The 20512-nt window shown below is 39.1% G+C and overlaps 1 protein-coding gene across 9 annotated transcripts in view; it reads left to right on the top strand.

The window, feature by feature from the left end:
• The window catches only part of myt1la (myelin transcription factor 1-like, a), a 90781-nt gene that overhangs the window by 57631 nt on the left and 12638 nt on the right, over positions 1 to 20512 (top strand). For 4 of the 9 annotated variants that reach the window (XM_084953912.1, XM_084953910.1, XM_084953916.1 and 1 more), the window contains exons 10-15: positions 2406 to 2496; positions 7262 to 7372; positions 8340 to 8563; positions 10058 to 10341; positions 12390 to 12638; positions 18684 to 18835. In XM_084953912.1, coding sequence (XP_084810038.1) covers positions 2406 to 2496; positions 7262 to 7372; positions 8340 to 8563; positions 10058 to 10341; positions 12390 to 12638; positions 18684 to 18835 — 1111 coding nt within the window. The remainder of the gene's footprint in view (positions 1 to 2405; positions 2497 to 7261; positions 7373 to 8339; positions 8564 to 10057; positions 10342 to 12389; positions 12639 to 18683; positions 18836 to 20512) is intronic. The other 5 variants (XM_084953918.1, XM_084953913.1, XM_084953917.1 and 2 more) reach the window with 4 other exon arrangements.

Genomic DNA, 20512 nt, shown 5'->3' with positions numbered 1-20512 from the left:
ACGAGAAGTTGTGAACGTCTTGTCTAATCATCATGCGCGACTGAGCTTGTTTAACATATGTTTGGTCAACCGAGAAGGTAGACCTTGATTGCTGCCAAACATTATCAAGGTTTTTGAGTTTCAAAACCAACTGTGCTTTAAATGTTTTATACATACATACATATATATATATATATATATATATATATATATATATATATATATAAATGTAATTTCACTTCTGTCTGTTAGAAAGTCTCTACTAAAGTATCTTAATTATCTAAAGCAAACATAATGCAGTGCTGTTGTGGACACAAAGCTGCTTCTGTTCATACTCATGTTTACTGTGGCACCAGAAATAGTATTATCTTTCTTTTTTTGGTTCAATTTTGTGAACTGCTTTACTTTCTTTTCATTCTCCTCATCGCGTCTGCCTGAAGTCTTGTTTTGATTTCTGTGTCGCTGTTGTAACGTGAACAGCATGAAGAATCAGTTTGATCAACCTGCTGACTAAAAAACCTCAAAAAAAGACCTACATGAAATTACTTCCAACCATCTAAGCCTGCTTGAAGCATGCTCACTGAACTCACAGGTAAAACATTACATTAGTTTAGATGAAGCTTCATTCACCCTGGTGGAACAATTGAACACAGACTGTATAAAAGATCGATAAGACATCAGCAGTTTGTTAGTCATCAGTCATGCATGCCCAGAGACCGGTCAGTGACCCTCTAGTACCTAACGGTCACTATGAGGAAAAAAAAGATATTCCCAAAGCTTTTTGGGAAGTGGATGCTGGAGTTTGCTGGCTGTAGCAAAGTGAAAAGGATGCAAAGAAGGTGCTGCACCAAAAACCTTCTTGCTTTGGCTATTTGCAGAGTACCACATTCACCCACAGTTTGAATGAAAGATGCCAAGTCTGCAAACACTCAAAACTGAAACTGAAACTCAAAAATGTGTGATGCAAACTGGAGACAAAGACCATTTCATGTCTTACTGCTGAAATCAACACATTTCACAATGTGCAACTTTTACTCTGAAGGTGAATTTTCTCTGTTTCCAGTTTTAATCACAGTTTGTTTTTTTTTGTTTTTTTTACAATTTCCCAACATTTAGCGATTAGTTGGGGAAGGCTTGCAGATAAATTAGCAATCAGAAGGAGGTTTTCAGTATGGCACCATATACCTCTAAGGAAAGAAAAATGAATAATATATAATATATAATAATAATATTCACCCAGCAACATCCAGCTATCTTGACCAGCCACTCGTCATAGGGGAATACACATTTTCGAGGCCTGCATGACTGGGTCTCAGCAGTCAATTTCACAGTGACTAGCAGGAACCACTGACAGCGACTGAGCCAATCAGAATACTCATTTGTCCCTAGCGAACGGTGGTTGCCAGGTGGTTGCCAAGCAGTCTCTTGTCCTCTGTTCAGAAGCCTTGCGCTGAACATTTTGGCTTTTAGCATCGTGTTGTTTTGAGACCAGGCATGGTGAGAGAGGACCGTATTTTATCTGTCAATCACAAGTGAGCCCTTCTGTAAACCATGCCCCGCTTCATCATCCTGCCTATTTTTCGAGTTGTAAGTCAGTCTGGTATATAAAACAAAAAGAAAAATGTATTGGCAGCAAAAACATTCAGCCTTCCAAATGAGACTTCACATCCTATTTTACATAGAGCTTATCTTCTGTATGCAATAAGGTAAAAATGACAAAAAGAAATACCTGCATGGAGAATACAGAAAGATATTCAGACATACAGGTAAAAGCTTGCTGGGCTTTTCAATATCTAGAAACTTAAACTGTATATGAAGATTATACATATTTGAAAAAAACGATCTGAAACAGAATTTTAAACCTTCATTTATTACCAGACACATTCCTCTTCCTCCTGCGGAGTCATCAGCCATCCTTAACAGTGCATGACAAACTACTGCATCCAGTACAGTCTCATCTCATGAAATTTCATGACATGACCGCAGTGATCAAAAGGCAAATGAGAGCTGTGTTTCCTCAGTAGGAAGGGAATACTTGGGGCAATCATAACTACAAACGGAGAGCAGTTTAGAGGAAAGTTCGTGGGGAAAAAGGCAAAAAACATAGCACATTTACCTCAATCTTTAATGATTTTTGTGACAAAATAAGCCCCATGAGGAGGCATGTTTCTTAAACCGATGCAAAACATGAAGCACAGCTGAATCTGAGGTGGCTACAAGGGAAACAAAGAGGAGAACTGGCGACTTCCTGCTGTTGACGCACTTTGTCTTAGCGTTCATGCCCGTTTTGTGAAATTCTTGCCCACTGTCGCATCAGTCGTGCAGCTGTAATCTGTGCATGCCTAACCGTCGAGCTGAACACCCGTTAACTCTCCTGTCTGCTCCTAACCCTGGCTGTCTTTCTCACCTTTTCCTCTCTGTCAAAGTCCTTGCCATGTATGAAAATGTTTTAAAGTGCCCTACTCCTGGCTGCTCTGGACGGGGTCATGTCAATAGCAACAGGAACTCGCATCGCAGGTGAGTGAGTGGCCTTTCGCCGGGCCGCTATCAGCTGATCCACACCTCCATCGTACAGATATCGTCAGTGTGTGTGTGGTTTCAGGAGCACATCTCCAGTCAAACTACTTGCTGATGCTTAGGTCCTGTACACCATAAACTCTGATATGTTTGCTTTGGCTGAAAGGATTCTGCAAACTCATAACATGAAGTATTACTTATTTTTATTTTTGTTTATTATTATCATTTGTTAGTGTGCAATATGTAAGAAGCATTTACGAAGAATTAAGTAGGAACTGGTAACTTATAGTTAATGGTATGATATGAATGGCCTTAATTCTGTGGAAAGTTAAAAACATAAATTTTTACATTACATTACTGTGCCCCATACACCACACACTTATAGAAACATTGGTTTTATCAGCATTTGACCAGCATTTCTGAACAAGTCCACAGACTGGGCATCATTAATCGCTACAGGGGGTTTGGTCATGGACCCCTGCTGTTAGCTAAACCCTAACAGAAATACTGGAAACGAAGAATCAAAGTCTAACAACAGCATAAGTTAAATAATAGTCACAACACTAAATTGCCTCTGCAGAAGTGTTCGTTGCTTATAAAAAGTAAGTATATAAATGAATAAAAACACAAGTATGTGCAACTTTACTTCTCAGTATGAAGGAAAAAAGTATAGATAACATAATCTAAGTAAGTAAACTTCAGTGTTCCCTCTGTGTGGTTCACATAGTCCAAAAACTTGGAAGTTATGATGACTGGTAACTCTAAAACACCCCTAGGCGTGAATGTGAGTCTGATTGGTTGTCTGTGTGGTTATTAAAAATAGCTCTCTGATTGACTGGGTCACCCCACCCCTCTCCTAGTATAAGCTGAGTTTGGCTCCACCACCCACACAACTCACTACAGGGTAAGAAGATGTAGCTAACAGATAGATGGAAGTATCAAAGTCCTAAATGCCTGAGTGCAAGTGAAACTCAAGTTATAAATAAGTATTTCAGGTTTTGAAAAATAAAAATGTGTTAAAAGTCCAGCATTAAAAACTGCTGCTCAATTTCACTTGTAGACTGTATATAAAAGAAGGACAGAGCTCCTGTGACATCACCCACTTGTTTATAAAGTGCTAATCTGGGGCTTTACTGACTCTTTCAAGCTGTTGGATGGCTGTTGTTGACTGTTTGGTGCTATATAAACAAAATTGAACTGAGACTGTGTTATTTGCTAGCTTGGTCCTCAGAGTCCTTATAATTCTTCTTCTAGACTTTAATATTAACAACTTTATTTATAAAGAATGGAAGAAAGTACATAAGTACTTCAGTACTTTACACCTCCTAAACGGATTATTAACTCTGTTTGCAAAATGTATGCCCAAAATGTAGAAAAAGGTAAATGAAACACATAAAAATGAATGAATTACAAATCAAAATAACGAAATGAGCACATTCTTGGTCTTGATGCTACAGTCAGAAAGCAAAGGGCTATAATACATTGTATTTATAAGTATAGCAAATTCCTGGCTTAGGGTTTTTTTGCCCATTTTAGAAACCTGAATATAGAATTTAATATTTTTTTTATTTATTTTAATATAATGCAGGAAATTTAGTAAAGCAGAATTTACATTTGATTACATTTGGTTACTGTTATGATGATGATGATGATGATGATGATGATGATATTGTTGACCAGGAGTTCAGTTTTCAGTATTACTCCAGACTTGATCAGGTGCATCCAAAGGCTGGAGACACAGATATCTTCAGTTGCAGACTATTAAAATTAAAGAACGTCTCTTACAAACTTTTTGAAGTGTTTCTTATTATTTAATTGTTAGTGGGTTATATTGTTTGTCATGTGTTATAAATGCTTCAGAAAGCACTAATAGCACAAGCATCATCATGAGGTCCAGTTGAGCGAGTCCTTACCTGTCGCTCAGAGCAGAAACAACCAGAATAAGACAAAACTTTAAGTGTAAAAAAAAAACATTAAAAGATTCGAACTTTGTAGAGTTGATTTAAAGGGAGAAAACTGCTAGAAAGAACAAACCCAGTTTTTGTAGCTGGCTGTAAACATGGACATTTTAACATGGGAGGTTGTGGGGATTGAAATAATTTTGGGGGGCAGCCTCAAGTGGCCATTAGGGGAACTGCAGCTTTTTGACGTGGTTTCAGTTCTCATTTCTGGATGCTTCTGGTTGGTTATTACTTTGTCCTTAAAACTGCAGAAATATAAATAAGTGCTCAAAATCATCGTAGAATGTGAAATCATAATTAGTGTTTCTGTGTTTTACCTGCCACTGTGGGAGTTTTCCTCTAAACAAGAACAGTTTGCAAAAACAGTTTTGGTTTTAACTCAACTCTGGCACAAAAAAAGTCACATTTTCTTTCAACAGCATGCACAATGTTGTAATGTATTCTGGTTTAGGTGGAATTGTGGAGAAGGGACTGGAGAAGGAGAACCTGCATCACATCAGCAGTTCAGCTGTTTAACAGGCAGAGCAGAGCATGAAGTGCAGGCAGCACACATATGCACACACACACATGCACACGCACACACACACACAGATACATACTTTTGAATTATGTAAAGTGATTTGCTCACACATACGTAGAGCTTTAGATGACACGCTGTTTCATTCGCACACAGCCTGACACACACACACACACACAGTCAGACACTTACAAATTAGCTCACAGACAGCAGCACACGTGTGCTGGCAGACAGAATACACTCACACACACACATACACACTCAGACATGGCTGCAGGGTGTGTTATGTAGCACAGCTCCACTGGGAAAGGAAACAAAGCACTAGCTAGCTAGCTTAGCTACTGTTAGCCACCAGCTTTCATGTCTGGCAGTCACCATGGAAACGCCTTCATAGCAGCAGCAGTAGCGGGCACTGCCGTGCTGATCTGTCACACACTACTCACACAGTAGCCCTGCCATGCTTTAAAACGAGTGTGTGTGTGTGTGTGTACTAACGATGTTTCATAGCCTCTGTGGGTATGAAGCAATTAGGAAAAGCCCAAAGTGGCAGGAGGGAGAAGCCACATCCCCAACCAATCAGCTTCTCCTTTAGCCCTGTTTGCGCCACATGAGGGTCAGCAAGTCACACATTTTAATGACTGGTACATCTCAGAAGTACACAGGATGGAATTTTCCGTCCGACATCAAAAATTTTCTTCTGTTTATTGCAATTTTAATTTGTTTTTAAAGAAATTCACTTATGATTGTTGATGACATTTAATTATTTTCCCCAGAAGACCAAAAGCAGCTGCTTAATGAATGTAATCTAATCTATCACACAATCAGTCAATCACTGCAGCGGCCGATGAGCAGGATTAGATTTGTGTTTCTGCTTCCTGTGAGGTTACACTTGGTTACGGAAGAAAAACAAATTTAATGATTAAAAACGGAGAAGTGTTTTTAAAAAAGGTGTTACCTTTTAACACTTATCACTGGGAGTTGGTGGGAAGTGACAGTTTTGTTAAGTGGAAGTGTCTTGTGGGACAGATAACCAAACTCTCCCAAATAACTCTGTGTGTGTGTGTGTTGTTAGTAAAGAGGCATCCGCTAAGAACTATTAATTTAGTCACTTATTCAACCAAGTATTCAGTTGCTGTATAAAGAGTCACAGGAGTAGATCCAGATCCAGATACAAACACTGTAACGAAACAAATTTCCCACGTGTGGGACTAATAAAGGTTATCTTATCTTATCTTATCTTAAACTTTAAAGAGCCTGACATAGAGTGACCAACGAAATAAAGACAAAGGCCCGTTTTGGAACATGTCATTAAGGCTGCGAGGGAGTCTGAATTGGTTGATAAAAGAAAAATCATCAGTTACGCTCGGTTTGGAGCTTTGCATGCAAATCAATTCATAACTTTTATGAATGTTTTTTTCTGTATTTTTGATATTCTGTCTATCTCCATTAAAATGGTTAGCGGTTAGAGGTTTTGCCGGTGATGTGTGAAGGAAAAATATGCCAAATCTGTGCTGCTGTTCTGTCAGCTAATCATCTTTGATGATTAGTTGTTTAGTCAGTTTTGCAAATATGTGAAATGGGAGGACAATAAAGAGATACAAAATGCTGTCACCTGGTCATTTACATACCCTCACTTAGTTTCTAGTCTCCACTTTTACTAGCCTCACATTATTGTTTTGGGCATCACTATGTTGATGTTTTTGGAGCGAGGACATCAAAGAATGCATAGACAAAGATACCCGGACATAGCTAGTGCTAAATAACATCCCAATAAAACAGGAAAATTTATTTTCTTGCCATTTCCAAACTACAACTTATTTAAAAGGTACCAACAGCACAACCACAGGCAAGAGGCCTGTTCTTATATGAAGCTGTAAACATTCTGCTTTCATAGCTGTACATTGATGTGGGAGTGGACTAGTGACTAACTTTTTGAGCCAGCCTCAGGTGGACATTAGCTGAATATCAGTTTTGCACTGGCTTCATTTTCAGCCTAGGATTTTGCAGTTTGAGTGATGTACAGAAGCAGGAGTCACAAACATGTCTGTCTGTAAATTTAAGCAATACCTGTTTAGAAAAGTGAACTGATAAACCAGTTTGTCATCTGGAAGCAAGTCATAAAGTCAACACAAAGTAGGCCATTTTTAAATCCATAATTCATTTTGAACTGCTGGTACTGACAGCTGAACCGCTCTTCATTGAGAGCCAGATGCTGCATGTGTGTGTGCGTGTGTTGGTACAGTGTGTAACCAGGCCGTGTGCTGTCTCCCCCTCCCTAATCCTTCAGTCTGTCCGGCTGTCCCATCGCTGCTGCAGAGAAGATGGCGAAGGTCCACGAGAAGACTCACTCAACTGACAGCGGCAGTAAGACCAATCAGGCGTCAGACCGTGTCCTCAGGTACCGCCCACTTCAGTACAGTAAAGCAGCATATTTTGAATTCTGATAGGTTAGCAAGGGATGCCGAATTGCTCACTGAACTCTGAATATGGTATGTTATGGAAGCAGTTGTTTTTCCTTTGGGGTTTTTTATATCTGGGATGTTGAATGGTGCAATGAAATTCCCACACATACAGCTCCAGATCATATCAAACATAACAAACTGGGGATGCAAAACAACTAGTAATCCTCATTATATATAGGTGCAGTCACTAGTACATTCAACCACATGTGCGACTAGTTCAGATATGCTGGGAATTCCGGAATCAAAAACTATCCTGTGAATAATTAGCAAACACAAACAAAAAATTTTATTAGTTGTTGTAACACTCTTAAATCAAATCTATGGCAGCTTGATTTAGTGTATTTTGTGATTTCATTTATCTCTACATATTAAATCTACACTAAAAGTTTGCACTTATTTTGATGGAGAGCATCTCGCACCACCTTAAATGATCGGGGCAAGCTTAATAGTGTCTTTAAGCTTGAGACTTGCAAAATATTCCATAACAAAGAAAACCTTCATTGTTTTCATGCATGATGATGCAAAATGGTTTAACAATTTCCTGGTATATTTCTGAGTTGTAAGGCAATCTGGGAATATATGTTGCCTTTCTTAAACAGAATGTACTGAAAGCTGAAAGGATGTCAGTTAGCACCTAAATAAAAAGCTGGGCTTAAATATTCTTCCACAAAACAGAAACTCACCATCTTCTTCCACTAATTACCATTCGAACAAGTTTTTTAGGGATGCTGAATGGTGCAGCCAATTTTTTGGCGTAAAGGTAAATAACACAGACTGTTATTAGTTCTTTGAAAACACGAAACAAATATAAAAAAAAAATCCACTTTTTAATCCGAATTAGGGATGCTAAATGGTGCAGTGAAGTTCGATCCCAGCCTTATTTACCCTCTGGCTGCCTTTCAGACCAATGTGTTTTGTGAAGCAGCTGGAGATTCCTGAGTATGGCTACAAAAACAATGTTCCCACCAGCACGCCACGATCCAACTTGGCGAAGGAGCTGGAGAAATACTCCAAGACCAGCTATGACTATGGCGGCTATGATGCCCAACACGGCAGCTACGGAAAGAGAGGTCTGACGACCAAGTCCCACCACCACGGGCGAGACACCTCCCCGAAGGGATACGACGGTGAGAAGAATTAACATACACAATTGCAAATCATAGGTCCCACATTTAGATCATGTGACAACAATTTATCGTATGTTTTGATTGGTGATTTGCGTCTTTTTTTTGTACGGGGTCTGACGTTCTTCTTACCTTTTGAAGAATATTGGAGATATTTATTTGAGTTAATGATGGATCCATGTGTCTAAAAATTTTATTATAGGTAAATTCAAAATCACCATAAAAACCATGGTCAGGCTTATTGTGATTCCTTTTTTTGTTTGTTTGAAAGGAAAAAGAAACCTTCCAGATGATCCCACTCTTAGGGATTACTATTCATTTTCCTGTTCTGAGGAGAACATTTTGTATCCGATGTTAAAAGCATTATAACGTGCACAACGACACATGCTCTGTGCTGCTTGTCTTCTCTTTGTTATAGAGCTAAAAACACTGATGTTTTCGGCCTCTCCACATGGTTGGAGCAGAGTTATGGAAATGCCAAGCTAAGAGCCTGCCTCCTCTGAGCAGAGGATGGAGGGATGGAGGGAGGGAGGAGGTACAGATGGAGGGATTGTGAAACAGGAGAGATAATGGAGGCGAGCCCTGTTTCTTTGGCTGGGAGCCATTAGTGAGAAGCAGGCAGGAGGGAGATTTTTAGACGAGGTGTCTGAGCTCCCCTCTGTCACGACTCCCTCCCTGCCTCCCTCCTTTCCACCATTCTTCCCTCCATCAGCATCGTTCCAGCCTGCCGAGGCCGGATTCACTACCACGCAGCGTCTTTCTCTGGCTTTGCCCAAACATCTGTTTGTCTGTCTTATGTTGAATGACTCTATGTCTCCCTATTTAATGCATAAGGCTGGTGTTCATATATGTTTTCTAGCTGGCAGCAAATCCTTTAAACAGACCAAAAATGGCCTCTAAATACTTTGCTTATTGTTCCTGTGGGTCCATTTTTACGTACTGAAGATACAAATATTGTAAGTAGTTACTTTAAAAAAAAAAAGGTCAGTTATTTTCTTGGACAGCTGGGCATTGTATTATATTTTTTTTTAGCAAATGTTGCTCACAAAGAAGGAAATGCTGCAGTTCTTAGAATTTGTTCCAAATAAAAATCAGATGTAGACATCCAGTCCAAAGCATTTTCAATTCAGTGCTGAGGCAGGAACAGTCTTAAGATATGTTATCTTGATTTACGAGCTCTGATTTTGGCAAAGTGACCAAAAAAGTTGAACAACTTCAACAATCTCAAGCACTGAGCTTGTTTGAATTTTAGTTTGGAGTGGATTCTTGTTCTGGTCAATTCATTGTTTCCCCACTTAATCCTAGAAAGCCTTAAATTTCAATCTGTTTCTCTCGCTCTTTCCCCTCACCAGTCTGTCTTTTTTATTGCATATTCTTAAAAGCTAGAGGATCTCTCTGCAATTTTAAACCCCGTGCAAAAAACCCATCTGCTGAACAGCTTGGCCAAAAGCCAGCATCAGCCTAACAAATCAGCCATACTTGTGTGCACCCCTGCAGCTAAGCGCTACTGTAAGACGTCCAGCCCGGCCAGCAGTACGACCAGCAGCTACGCTCCCAGCAGCAGCAGCAGCCTGAGCTGTGGAGGAGGAGGAGGTGGAGGAGGAGGGGGAGGCGGTGGAGGTGGAAGCAGCGCCAGCAGCACCTGCAGTAAGAGTAGCTTTGACTACACCCACGACATGGAGGCGGCCCACATGGCGGCCACGGCCATCCTTAACTTGTCGACACGGTGCCGGGAGCTCCCGCACGCTCTGGGAGGGAAACCCCAGGACCTGCTGACACAGGTAATCTGAGGCGGTGCAAGTAAAAATGGGATGCCTGCCTTATTACATCACATCCCTAAACAATGGCAGGAGTGGGGAAAAATAAGACAAGGCAGCTTTGTCTAGAGAGCGCAACTCAGAGAGGAGCATTAAGAAGACATATCTAAATGTAATTTTGCCTAAAATTCTTCATACCCGTGTCGGACTTTTGGGCTTTAAGATATATTATTGACACATCAAATTTATTCTTTCACCATTCTATAAAAAAGGTGATATAAGGCTATAAGAAGAACATTCAAATCAATATTTTTAACTATTTGTATGATTATATTTGACTGATTTCCCAAAAAAATCTCATCTCCAGAATTATTCATACTCTTTCTCTGTAGCCAGTGGTATAAATGCCTTTATTTGTAGCTACAGCCTCCAAGTACTTTACGCAGTTGAATATATTTCTACACGTCTCCACAATGATTTTGGTGAACTTCTCCAGGTCCTCAAGGTTTGAGGGTTTCTTTGCCATGATCTTGGTCTTTAGTTCTCTCCAGAAATTCTAACCGGGTTCAGGTCGGTGCGCTGGCTTGGCCACTCCAAAATATTTAGATTGTTGTCCGCAAATTGTTCCTTTACTAATTAAGCCATATGTTTTTGGACTGTAATCTGGTTAGATGGTCCATGCTGCCCAAGAATGCTGGATGAATGATTTTAATGATTCCTTCAGCTTTTAAAAGGTTCATCTGGGTCCATATGTGGAAAAGTGACCGCAGACCGTGATATTTCCGCCTCAGTGTTTGACCAGTGAGACTGTGTTTTCTGGGTGAATGCTTCACATTTCTTTCACCAAACAAAAGCCGCATCTCTGTGGCTGAAGAGTTCCCATCTGACCATAACACTGACAACCAAAATCGTAGCTCTGTCACAGAGCTACAGAAACTAGATGAGCTTGTGTGTGCCTGTGTTGGAGGAGTGGTCACTGTCCATGAAAAGCCCCCTTGGATAGTGTTTGCTGCTGTATCTTCTTGAAATCTGTGTTCTGGTGTTGCTCAGATTTTGTAGAATAGTCTTAGTTGTGATGTGTGGGTTACTGCTGGCCTCCCATAACACACTTCTTCCCAGATGGCGTGTAACGTTGGGCTTTCTACGATGTCTCTTCAGGTTCTTGACTGTGTGGAATATCTTGTTCTTGTTAATGATGCTCTGTGGGTACAGGGACCTGGAATCATTTGGATATGGCTTTGTAGTCCATGGCATCCTTGACAACAATCAAAATACGTGACCGGAGCTCCTCACTTAGTTCTTACTCATAGCACATTCTAGTGCTGACCATGAACTGGCAGCATTTTTACCAGCTCCCCTCAGCTTCTCGGCTTCTGGACTTTTCTAGAAATCGACATGGATTTCTTGCCTAACATTGCTGAAAATACCTAAAATACCTACACTGTAAAGAAACAATAATCCTAATATTGAGGCAGGTGAAGAGTATGAATCATTTTGGACAGCATGTACAAATTATTATAAGTATTAGTATTTGTATTGTTATGCCCATTGTGTAAAATCAACATGCATCTGGAACATTCTATCACAACTACAATAAACTGAATAAAGGCAAAATTTCACCCCTGAGCTTTCATGTAAAAGATTTCACAGGAGTACGAATAATTATGGGCATTACTGTTGATACAAATAGAATAAAATCATTTAGGCTAGCATATAGTAAGATAACAGTTAGAGTGCAGTGATAGTAAAAGTAAAGGTGCAAAAAAGAAACAAATCAAAAGTAGTAGAAAAGTAGCATCACATTTAAGCATCACCTGCAAGTCTAGGAAATGTAACTGGATGCCAGCAGAGCAGGAGTTTAGTATGGAGAAGGATATGCACAGGTCTTCTGGTTTGGCAGCAGCTTTTTGAATGACCTGAAGACTGAAAACATTTAAAACCTCTGTGACCGAGACTATGTGTATACTAGCCTGTAACCTCCTGAGAACTTGTTAGAAATGATAAAATAAGCTTTTTGAAAAAAGGCAACAATAATCACATAACAAAAATAAGCCCTCTGAATACCTCACCAGTATTCAGATTCCTTTGCTCTTCAGAGTCCAGTTGGCGATCTGGATGACAGCGGGGCGGTGGATGTGGCTGGTCAGCCAGGTGGCCCCGAGGGCAGCGGGACGGTGTTAACCCCGCTGCAGCCGATGTCTCCCCAGCGGCAGGCTCTGCTCAGCAGCCGCTGCTACCAGCTGAGCGACACCGACTGCTGGGACCTGCCCGTCGACTGCAACAAGATCAAACGTCTGGGAGACGAGCAGGACCACAAAGAGGTAACGGGAAGGTCTACACTGTGCAACACTTACAGAGCTTAGAATGAGCATTATGAGGTTAAATACAACATCCTGTTATTACAGCTTATATAGTTAATGAATACATTAATTATACATACAAACAACTCTGACATGATACTTTTACTTCTAGAACTTATCATTTGGATGTTATGAACAAAACCTCAGAAATCACAGTTTGCACATATTATAAAGCTACTATAATATAAAATACAGTATTTAATACAACACAATATAATATAAATATAATATAAAAGCACATTAACACCTAAATGTTCATAGTTAGAATACATTTCTGTTATGACGATGTTTCCAGAAATTTTATTTTATTTTTTTTTTGGGGGCATGCGTTCAATTTAAAATGTTTTATTTGCAGTGCTGTTCGAATGTGTGTTTTTGGTGCTGTTTGTCTGCCTGCAAGGTTTTTCAAAATCTACTAAGTGAAATTTCATGAAACTTGGTTGAAAAGAAGAGCACTGACAAAGCACGTGTAAACATATTTCATTAAAATAGGTCATGGGCCTTGGTGGAAGGTGTGTTTTTGTAGTTATTTGAAAGTTTCCTATAAATACTGACTTTTTATTATAGGGCGATTAAAAAGTCCTGACACTGTTGAGTTTATTTTCTGTTAGTGTTTCCTCACAAGAGGTCTCCCGATTCACTGATATCGTTAAATAGACTATGATGCCCTTTTACAACTTGATGCTTTTTATTATTTTACTTTTTAGAGTTGCTTTGCATAAGTCACAGATCAAAATGAGCCTTACAACCTTTTTCTAGCTTTTTTTCATAGCCTCTATGAAAAAAAGCGTTTTTAGCTCCTTCCTTTAGCCTTCGCTGCGGTGGAATAGTGGAATAAAATCGATGGGTGGATGCAAATTCAGATATTCCTCTACAAATAGTGACGTAGTGTAGTATGGTGATTAAACGATACTGCATCTGTGACATCTGCTTGCAGTTGAAAGTGGTCACCTAGAGGTTGAGTGTGCAACACCCTGAGGCTCTGTAGTAGCTGTGGCAAAAAAATACTTACAATCACAAGGAGGTTTACTAGTGTGCCTTTGCCATTAGATGCCCATATAAGGATAACCCCTCCCAATGACATCATACAGAGCCAAGAGTAGAAAAAAACATTTGAAACTGGGTGTTTAGAGCAGTCGAAATCCTGAGCTTTCAGCTCAAAGGGACTACTTACACATACACTGACATCATCATTTCATCATCATCATTTTTTGGCCATGTGTAAAATGGGCATTCAACACTGTGGCAGTATGTATATGACAGAAAATAAGGAACAGATTTATAGGTTAACTTTAATAAACTCAAGTAAAAAATTCAGCCTTTGTTAAAACTTTGTTAGCTTGTTGTAGATGTTGAGCTGACCTGCTGTGCACTGACTTACAGACCAAATTACTGAAGCAACTCATTTGAAATTATGTGACTTGTAGGAAATAAACAATTAGATTTATTTGTACCAACTGATATACTTCGTTCAAAGAGCCTTCATCGGAAATTATAAACCAGTTATGAGGAATTTGCTGGCTTTCAAAATAACTGTTATCTGAAGTTCTGCAAAATACTTTTCAGAATCACTGATCACATTAGCAGCATCTACACTACATATTTAAAATCTACTGATTTAAATGCAGCAAAGAAGACTAGAGTTTGTGTTGCGGCAGATTATTACACAGCTTGCAGGACTCGTTCTTACAGGAGGTTCTGCACCACTTTAAGTAGTTTATATAGAAACGCAGCAGGGAGCAGATTAATATTTACACTGACACAAACTAATGTAGAGAGTAATTTCTGTACTACAGTATGCTTGATTAAAACTTAAAATATTTAATGATATGGAGGCAGAGACACCTTGAATTTTTCATTTTAGGATTAAGGTGACAAGTGCTTTGAATAAGTAACCTGAAGAGGTGGAAGTTAAATATTTTTTAGGCCACGCTAAAGCTCTAAATGTTGCTCTTGCTGCACTCTCTGCCCTTACAGTTATGATTAAGGGTTTTAAGCACTTGATTTAAGATTTATTTAGGCCCCTAATCGTGCAAAGTAAGGATAATTTCAAGCATGAAATTGAGAGATTTAAGGAACCCAGAGTTTATATTATGTGTTCATGCATAGATTAGAAGATGATCATAGTTTATAAGCTGTTAGAAGGGAATCCTTATTCTGCGGTGCAAAGCAGAAAGGGCCATAGAGAAGTTCTGGGCTTATTTTTTGCGAGGGCGTACTTCTGGTTGCCGATTGTTACGCATAATTTTTGCATCACTTTACATACGCAAGAGGAAATTTTGTGAGTTTGGAAGGGTTTATTATGTTTGCATGCACTTCTTCACCAACCCAAGGCATTGAAATAGCACAGAACGATGGTGCTTGCCAAAATTGTACATCGGCGCTCAGTTTCTGCTGTTTACCCCTCACCCTGGAGCCACCAAACAGACACAGTTCAACAAAAGAATAATAAAGAAAGACCGCTGAAGAGAGAGATTGCAAAATCATATAAAAGAAGAAACGCCATCACACATCTCACACAAGAGACTTACAGCGAAGTGTATGAGTGAAAACAAAGAAACAGAGCTTTATTGCTGTTAGCTGCTGAGTTACCCCAGTGATGTTATTCTGCCAAAGCACAAGTAATTTAAACTTTAAAGTCGAGCTGTGTCTTTTTTTAAGCCTTTAAATAACACTTTATAGTAACCATCATCACATATAAACTGTAATCGTTAATAAAACATTAATAAGTAATTATTTCGTTTTTTTTTCAAAGTAGATATTGCACAATGCATCAGTTTTTTTAGATACTATTTTTGGTGATAAAAGTTTTATTCGTATTTCTCGGGGCATCAAATGTTGTTTAGTTTGTGTTGCTGTTCTTATAATAATGTGTCTATTTTGGTGAATCTTTGACATGCGAAGAGCAGATGAGGAGGACAGAAAGTCAGACACAAGAATGGGATAAAGAATAAGTTAAACTTTCAAAATAAAACTCCTTTTTAAAATGTTATATAGAAACAAAATTGACTTTGTTGTTAAACATGGCAGAGAAGTCCAATTTATTGATCTGAGTAATGGCCTGGCAGCTGTGTCAGAGCACCTGTCACTGAAGATGGCGACGCCCCTAACTCCGTTATACAGTTGGATGAATGAAGTTTTTTTTTTTAAAGCACTGATATGGCCCCTCCATATCAGTGCTAGATACTTATTTCTGCTGTAAAGTTGGAGATATTAACATGAGAGTCTGGGGAATGATACACTTTCGGAGTCAGCCTCAAGTGGCCATTACAGGAACTGCAGTTTTGGTGCCTCTGCACTGGCTTCGTTTTTCAGCTCTGGAGGTTACTGCTTGGTCTGCAGAAACTGGGTCTTTTATTTTGAAAATATACTTCTTCTTTTTTTTATCCAGCTCCTTGGTGTGGTCTCCTAAAAAACAAGTAAATAAAAAACAAGATCTGACTATTCTAAGCAAGTCAGCATCTAATATATAATCTAATATCTATAATATTAGATATATTAAATATATCAGTATCTAATAAAAATTTGTATCAAATATGGAGTAAAATATGACTTCAATAGGAATATGACTTTTACTTCTTCTTTCACCCCTTTACATAACAGGTAATCCTTATAAGATAATTTCAGGCTCACGCAGTGCCACTTTTCACTTATTCTGCTACTGCATTGGATTTTTTTGTTGGCTGTAAAAACCTGTAAAGTTGAATTAATTATCCACTTTCCATTTATGAAGATTGTTGTTATTGTGTTACCAGTCTTTAATACACTACTGTGAAATTAACTTTATATTACACACATAAAAGGGAAGTCGTTCGTGCTGCGGAGATGCGATAGATCAGAGAAAGTCTTACAATGTGGCATGGAACAAAAGGATCAATCGGCTTTAGTCTTTTAGAACAAAAAGTTGTGATACAATACAAGCATAAATAGGGTTACAGCTATTCACAGCCGTTACAGTCCATCCACGTTGTCGGTGCACTGCAACACTAATCTAAGATCTAAGTGAACAGAGACAAAATAAGTTTGATAAATGGGTTTTAATCTAAAGTTTCTGGGGAGTAAAAGTCAAGAATTTCCATTTTTATCTCATGCAAGTTCAAATTTCTCTGTGCAGTTTGATAAATAACCCTGGCTGATAGGGTGGATGCAGACAGGCTCTCCGGAAGGCTCAGTGCGCTCCCATGTGGCCAGAAGCAGCACTGCATGGTTCAGACTAAATGAACGCTTCAGGAGCTCACACACGGTGCATTAAAATACTGAATTACAGCACTAATACATAAGTAAAACACGATAGATCATTGGCACGCTTTAAATCCTCACAGATCTGATATCACACAGAGCAACCCATGCAGCAAATTGCTACATTTGCCTCGTTGGATTTAGAGCGCTGGAGTGAAAGGTTTTAATCAGGAGAGTAATTGCGTTTGTTAATGAAGCACGACATTGCAGAGGAGGCCGGAGCCCAGAGCGAGGCGTCTGATGGGATTTTCTCCAGACAGTCCACAACGATTTCTGCTCCCGACTGAGGAGGTGTGATGTGTGGACTGCAGAGCAGACTGCAGTGTTCTTAGAGCCACAAAAGCTTTTTGTTCACAAACTGCTGCAGAAAGAAGCTCGACCTGGTTAACAAGCAGAGACACGCCTCTGACACCTGTGCTGGGAACACATTTACCTGGAAATCATCTGGCAACCCGTACAGATCTGCTTCTTATGACCAGAACTTCAGGGACACTAAATCGATATGACTAATACAGCTACATTAAAAAGGGCCTTAAATGCTATAAATCAGGCTCTTCTTATTAGTTATTCGTACACACATAAATGCCAAAGCACTCGATTTATGTCCACAATAATTCCCTGGTATGTTTATAATTTGTTTATTTAAAATTAAATCTATATCAATATGTTTAAAAGTGTTCCACCACACAGAGAAAAAAACATAATATACATATACATAAAGCACAGCTATATAACAAACCTGTAGGTACATTTAGGCTGTTTATGTGTAAACAGCCTATATGTATGTTTTTAGAGCTTATGCTCGGTAGCTCTCTGGCCACTGACACACTACGCTGATTCAGGTTTATGAGGTTCTAAAAAAAGGCCAAATGTTTTCTAAAACACTCATTATAATGCACTTTTTTAGATTTATAAGCAAAGATCTATATACCAAATACATTCCTGAGGATTATAGAATATTTTTTTAAACTTAATGTAAGGAAACACTCCATAGTTTTCTTCTGAATTTTTGAGATAAATGTGTTGTGTGTAACTAATGTGAGAATGGTTTCTAGTCATTTTTTTCTCTCCTAATCCTGGTTTTAACTGTTTTATATTAATAACACACAACATTTGTACATGTTGTAATCTGCACATTTTTATAAGTTAGCCTTTAAAACTTTCAGATTGTAACATTTTGGATAACGCCTAAAATGTTTTCACTTTGTGATATATTGATTTACATAATATGAGATGAAGCCCTGTTGTGGGTTAAAATCAGCTAAACTACAGTGGAGGGTAATATTCTTACTTACGGCAGGAAACTTATATGAATGACAATAGCACATATTCTGTGAGATGACATAGAAGATTTATACATTCTGACATTAAATTCACAAACTTAATGTCTGATTTTTTTAATGTTGTTTCTTTACATATTACCCTTTTTGTTTGCATCTGTAGTTATTTTTTATTTCAGTAAATTAAAGTGTTCTTATAATTCTGACTTTTTAATTTATTTAAATTACTTCTTAAAGTTGTTATGGAACACAAATTAATTTACTATATCATAGCGGTGTGTTCAGACATGAGGAATGTCTAATTAATGTTACAGGAAATCTAACGACTGTTTCACTGAGGATAACATTATCTTTGACTAAGGAAAACCTAACATTACCTGATAATGCTGTTTTCACATAACCTTGTTGTCTCCTGTGTTTGAAATGGGAATGTGTTGTGAACTTTGTGTAAATTTGTAAACGAAGAGCTTTTAGTGACGCGCTGTAGTCGGCTTATTTCTCGTCCTTACACCAGAGCGACGAGCTGGATCCCTTCCAGGAGCTGCTGGACGAGCAGCACTACCCGGCCGAGGTGACCATGCCCAGCCCCAAACACCACAAATACCTGCCCTGCAAGGAGAGCAAGAAGGAGCTCATCACGTAAGTGGTACCTCTAATCCGACTGCTGCACGCTGTTACCCAGCAGCCTCTGAGCCAAAAACTCTCAGGTCAAAGGACGGCGAGAAACCCTCAGTCAAAGGCAGCTGAAGTTCACTATGCGCTATATGTCACTTCACTTTCCTGTCTCATTAAATTGATGGTGCAGCAGTCTTACAAAAGTACATAAATATAGACATAACCCTGAAACATCAGCAGATAGCAAAGACAAACAGTACGAGTTTGAAGCGGGAACGAAACTAATTAGCAACCTTGTAAATTTAGAAACGGAGATCGGCACATTAGTGCGCGTTTTAGTCTCCATGGTGTTTCTGATCTCGTTGAGAGGCTTCATCAGATGTGACACAGGCGTTCGCACCATTTTCTGTCGCCAGCTGCTGAAGAGCCAATAAGACAAAGGCTAACAGCTCAGGATTATTAATGACAGGAATTCACAGGCCAAAAGAAAAAAAATAGTTCTCATCATTTTTTATTGATATATTGCTTTTCCCCTCACTGTAGCTCAATAAGTGCAGACACTTCACAGCGCACACATATCAGGAGATGTGTGTGATATAAACAAGTAACTGTGGAGGAGCTTGCTTCTTTGCTATGCATAGCATGTGTCCTGATCGAGCCTTTTCTTTGGGGTTTGGGCAACTGGCCAAATTGTTTTTACTTTCATCAGCTTGTGTCACGGGCGCTCGTGTAAGCAAATAAAATCTGAAACTCTTGACTATGAGGCAGGCGTCTGAGTTGGAGGAGGGTCAGACATCAAAATCATCCCAGAGCAGTTTCCCTTAATTGATCTGGTTAATTACTTTGAAGACTGCATAACAACCAACAAACAAAATAAGTAAGACTTCAGGCTGTGAATTTTTTGCATGAGTGAAGCAGGATTCATGTGAGGACAGAGAAAATCTCTGCTTTGCGTGTTTAGCCTAATCGTTCCCTACAGAGGCTCATCACTTCTGCACTGCAAAGTTTACATTTTACTTCTGCTTAGATGTTATTTGACCTGTTTCAGCAACTTCAAGTTTCTTTCAATTCAAAAATTTTAAAGAAAAAAAATGAATTCTCGTAGGGATTTTAGTATTTCCACACTTTGGATTGTAAAATGTGGAAACATGGTACACTCAAAAAAAAAGATTCTTTGTCATCAGAGTCTAAGGAGCTTGGACGGAAGCGACTGGACTTCTTTAAGTTAAGAGTCACAGGTATGTAAACCATAGTGGGGATTGTCCCTTTAGAGGTGGTTGTTGACCCATAATTAATCATCTGTGTGAGCAGATGAGCCAAGGTGTGAAAAACGGCATGGGTCATTACCACCAGGGTTTAGGGTGAAACTACTTTGAGACCTAACATCATTCTACCATGTGACCTATAGAGGTCACCTGACACCTGGGAAAGGATCTTAAGACTCCACAGTTGGTGTCGTAAGCCACCTCCTCTGTTCAGTGATGGACAATCACAGTGGACATGGATGGTCTCTTTTACCCTGCTTTCAAACCATCTGGCTTCCCGTCCAAAATGTGAACATTGGCATCTTCAAGAGGCTGAACAGCTTAACCCATAGTATAAAACTACATGTAATCAGATTACTTTCATTCAGAATTTGGGACACAATTTGGCTGTTACTCCTGACTCGTCATGTTTGGTGTGAAGAATAGTGTTTTGTCC

Source organism: Perissodus microlepis, chromosome 15, assembly GCF_051167445.1.
Source record: "Perissodus microlepis isolate ML-2025 ecotype Zambia chromosome 15, ASM5116744v1, whole genome shotgun sequence".
Taxonomy (NCBI): Eukaryota; Metazoa; Chordata; class Actinopteri; order Cichliformes; family Cichlidae; genus Perissodus; species Perissodus microlepis.
The sequence above is the reverse complement of the archived record's forward strand: the minus strand, read 5'-3'. Positions and strand labels throughout refer to the sequence as shown.